We start from the raw sequence: 2,663 nt of genomic DNA, 5'->3' as shown, positions 1-2,663 counted from the left end.
AACAAAAACTCAGTATAGGTAAATATATGTAATAAAGAAATGTTCCGATTCAACATTGCATTTTTCACTGAAACAACTTATTGGAAAAAGATCTTCTTGATACGTTTGACATTGAAGACGTCTAACAATAAAATTGGGATTGACCAACCACATAAGTTTAACACTAATCAAACGATAAAGGGAAACACATCATCGAACCCAATTTATTTTAAAACGTAATTATTAGCATAAAAATTACAATGCATCCAAATGTTTAAAAAGAGTCACTAATGCTATGTACTGAGCAAATTAAATTCAATGTAAACACATGTTACTATTGTGATACTTTTAAAGCGGAATGATAAACAACCGCCTTGTGACTTCCAATGCAAATAACCAGGGGGTGATCACTTCCCTGTAGGTGAGAACTCACGCACACAGAGACAATTTATGATAGTTGATCTAGTTTAAGTGTGGCCGCTATTTGTAAAATTGAGTGCATGGTAGATTTAAAAAATCACAAAAAATATTGTGACTGTTAAAATTTTCACTACTATGACTCAAATTTACAATAATAAAAACACACACACACATTTATTTGTATAAAAACAATAAGTTACGTTTTTCCTTTTGTACAATAAAATATTTAGTAGAAATTTAAGATTATAAGTAGAATTTCCTAGTTCTTACTGGCAACATCGTTATTTTATCCGATGTGACATTTGTTTTGAATAAAAACAGTTGTGAGAAAGTTTTATCGGGTTTATAACTTTTAAGTTTTGCTCGGTTTCTCTCTATTTCTTTATCTTGCAATCCTCAAGCAGCAGCAATACGTCGAGTCGAGCATCTGCGTCTCCTCCGTATTTGTTCTTTGGGTGATTCAAGGCTCATGTACCACCATACGGTATTGTGTTGTGAATTTGTGAGTGACTAGTTTTGTGCCAGTTTTACTGAGACACTTAGTGAGAAATAGACTCCTATAGTTTTTAAGTACCTAATCTGTGTGTTATTTACTTCGTTCACCATGTCTCATGTGTACCGGAGGTTAGTCAAAGTTCTTATTATTTTGTGAGTAAATATCATTAGGTCTGTCAATGAAGGCTCATGCGATGTAATTTTTCAGATGCTCCAAGTGTGGTGCTAATCAGGTATCAAACCCTGAGTTGAGGATGCACAGGTTCCCGACTCTTGGAAAAAATAAAGAAAATGTTTACCAGTAAGTTCATAAAACTACATAATGTTTTAATTTGGATAAAGATTATTTAAAATAATGCTTTATTAATTGACATTAGCAATTTTTTTTCAGATTGATGTCATGGGCAATGTTTTGTTACCCAGACAAAGACTGGTTTGACTTTCAAGCTCTTGCGATTTGCAAAAATCATGTAAGGTTATTTGCAGTAAGCATTTTGCAGATTCTGCTAACACAACACCAGCAAAAATACGTCTTCATAAATCTGCCACTCCATCCATAGATGAAAATGAAGAAAATCTTCATTCACCAAGAGCTGGACCGTCTCAATGTAATATCTGTAATGTTCTAAGGGTAAGAATTCCTTATTTGAAAACTTTATTTACCATGTTTGATATAAATGATTACGACTCATTACTAATAAATGATTACAGAGAGCAGAACAATTAAAGTGGTAACTAAAATATTTGCATTTTGCTTCCGCAGACCCAGTCCCATACGGTTATGTCAGTCACTGAGGAACCAACTGCTGAGATTAAAACTGAGTCAGTAACTTCAGGGTCTTTTGCGGTAAGTGGTATAATATGGAATAAACATAATATAAGTTCAAACATTATACAAACATTTTTTTTTATCATTATGAATAAAATTTTTGCGACTTAAAAGTTAAATTCTTAACCAAAAATATTGTTTTTTTGCTTCTGCAGGCCCGATCCCAAACAGTTACAGAGGAATTAAGTGCGGATACAAAAACTGAATCAGTACCCTCAGTATCATTTTTGGTAAGTAAAATAACCATTACTGGGTAACCTACCTTGCCTAATAATTATAAATAAATAAATAACCATATTGAATGTTTCAGAAAAAAGAATCTTCGCAGAACAAAGAGAAGCTGTCAGCTTCTGAGAATAAAGTTTACAACAAATGTAAATACTTGTTGAAGCAAGTTAACAAACTCAAAACTGCTTTAAAACAGAAGAAAGGGAGTGATGTTCTGCAAGTTCTGCATAAGTTAACATAAGTTAGCCAATAAAAATATGATCGAGCAATCAGTGGCTATAATATTAATTCGACGATTTTGTTTATTAGAGAACAGAAAATTCTCCATTGAATCTGCCAAGAAAAAGCTGGCAAAAAAAATAAAAATATTGAAAAATTCTTTATCATTGTTTTATTTTATTGAAGCAGTCTGGCAAAGGTTCATTCATTTTGTTTCGAGCAAGATGGTGCAGTTTGGCCTAATTAATAACATTTTATTCTTCAAAACTTCGTAATTTAATGCACTTGATGTTGCTCGAAATAAAATGAATGAATGAATAAAACTTGAAAATATTGGAACCCTATGGCCCGTATAGCAGATTTTTAAATTTCCCGCCGAATGGTAGAATTTCTAAATTCCCGCCAAAAATTTACATTGCGACAGTAGCGCAGTCTGTCCCTACTTCGCAGGAACTAAAATTGACAGATAACGTAGGGGTACATTTTTTTGTTC

General features: G+C 32.6%; 1 protein-coding gene across 1 annotated transcript; it reads left to right on the top strand.

Moving 5' to 3' along the window:
* Window positions 1–386: 386 nt before the first annotated feature.
* LOC149905692 (uncharacterized) lies at window positions 387–2,392 on the top strand. The gene is made up of 7 exons (XM_090105300.1): window positions 387–1,023; window positions 1,103–1,195; window positions 1,286–1,353; window positions 1,395–1,525; window positions 1,658–1,741; window positions 1,879–1,953; window positions 2,034–2,392. The coding sequence occupies exons 1-7, from the start codon at window positions 1,004–1,006 to the stop codon at window positions 2,190–2,192; spliced, it is 630 nt and encodes a 209-aa protein (XP_089961426.1). The 5' UTR covers window positions 387–1,003; the 3' UTR covers window positions 2,193–2,392.
* The last annotated feature ends 271 nt before the right edge of the window (window positions 2,393–2,663 follow it).

Source organism: Colias eurytheme, chromosome 9 (assembly GCF_061535395.1).
Source record: "Colias eurytheme isolate Ceu_HAF_F1 chromosome 9, ilColEury1 Martin Lab GWU primary, whole genome shotgun sequence".
NCBI lineage: Eukaryota > Metazoa > Arthropoda > Insecta > Lepidoptera > Pieridae > Colias > Colias eurytheme.
This window is presented reverse-complemented; position numbering and strand designations above follow the sequence as displayed.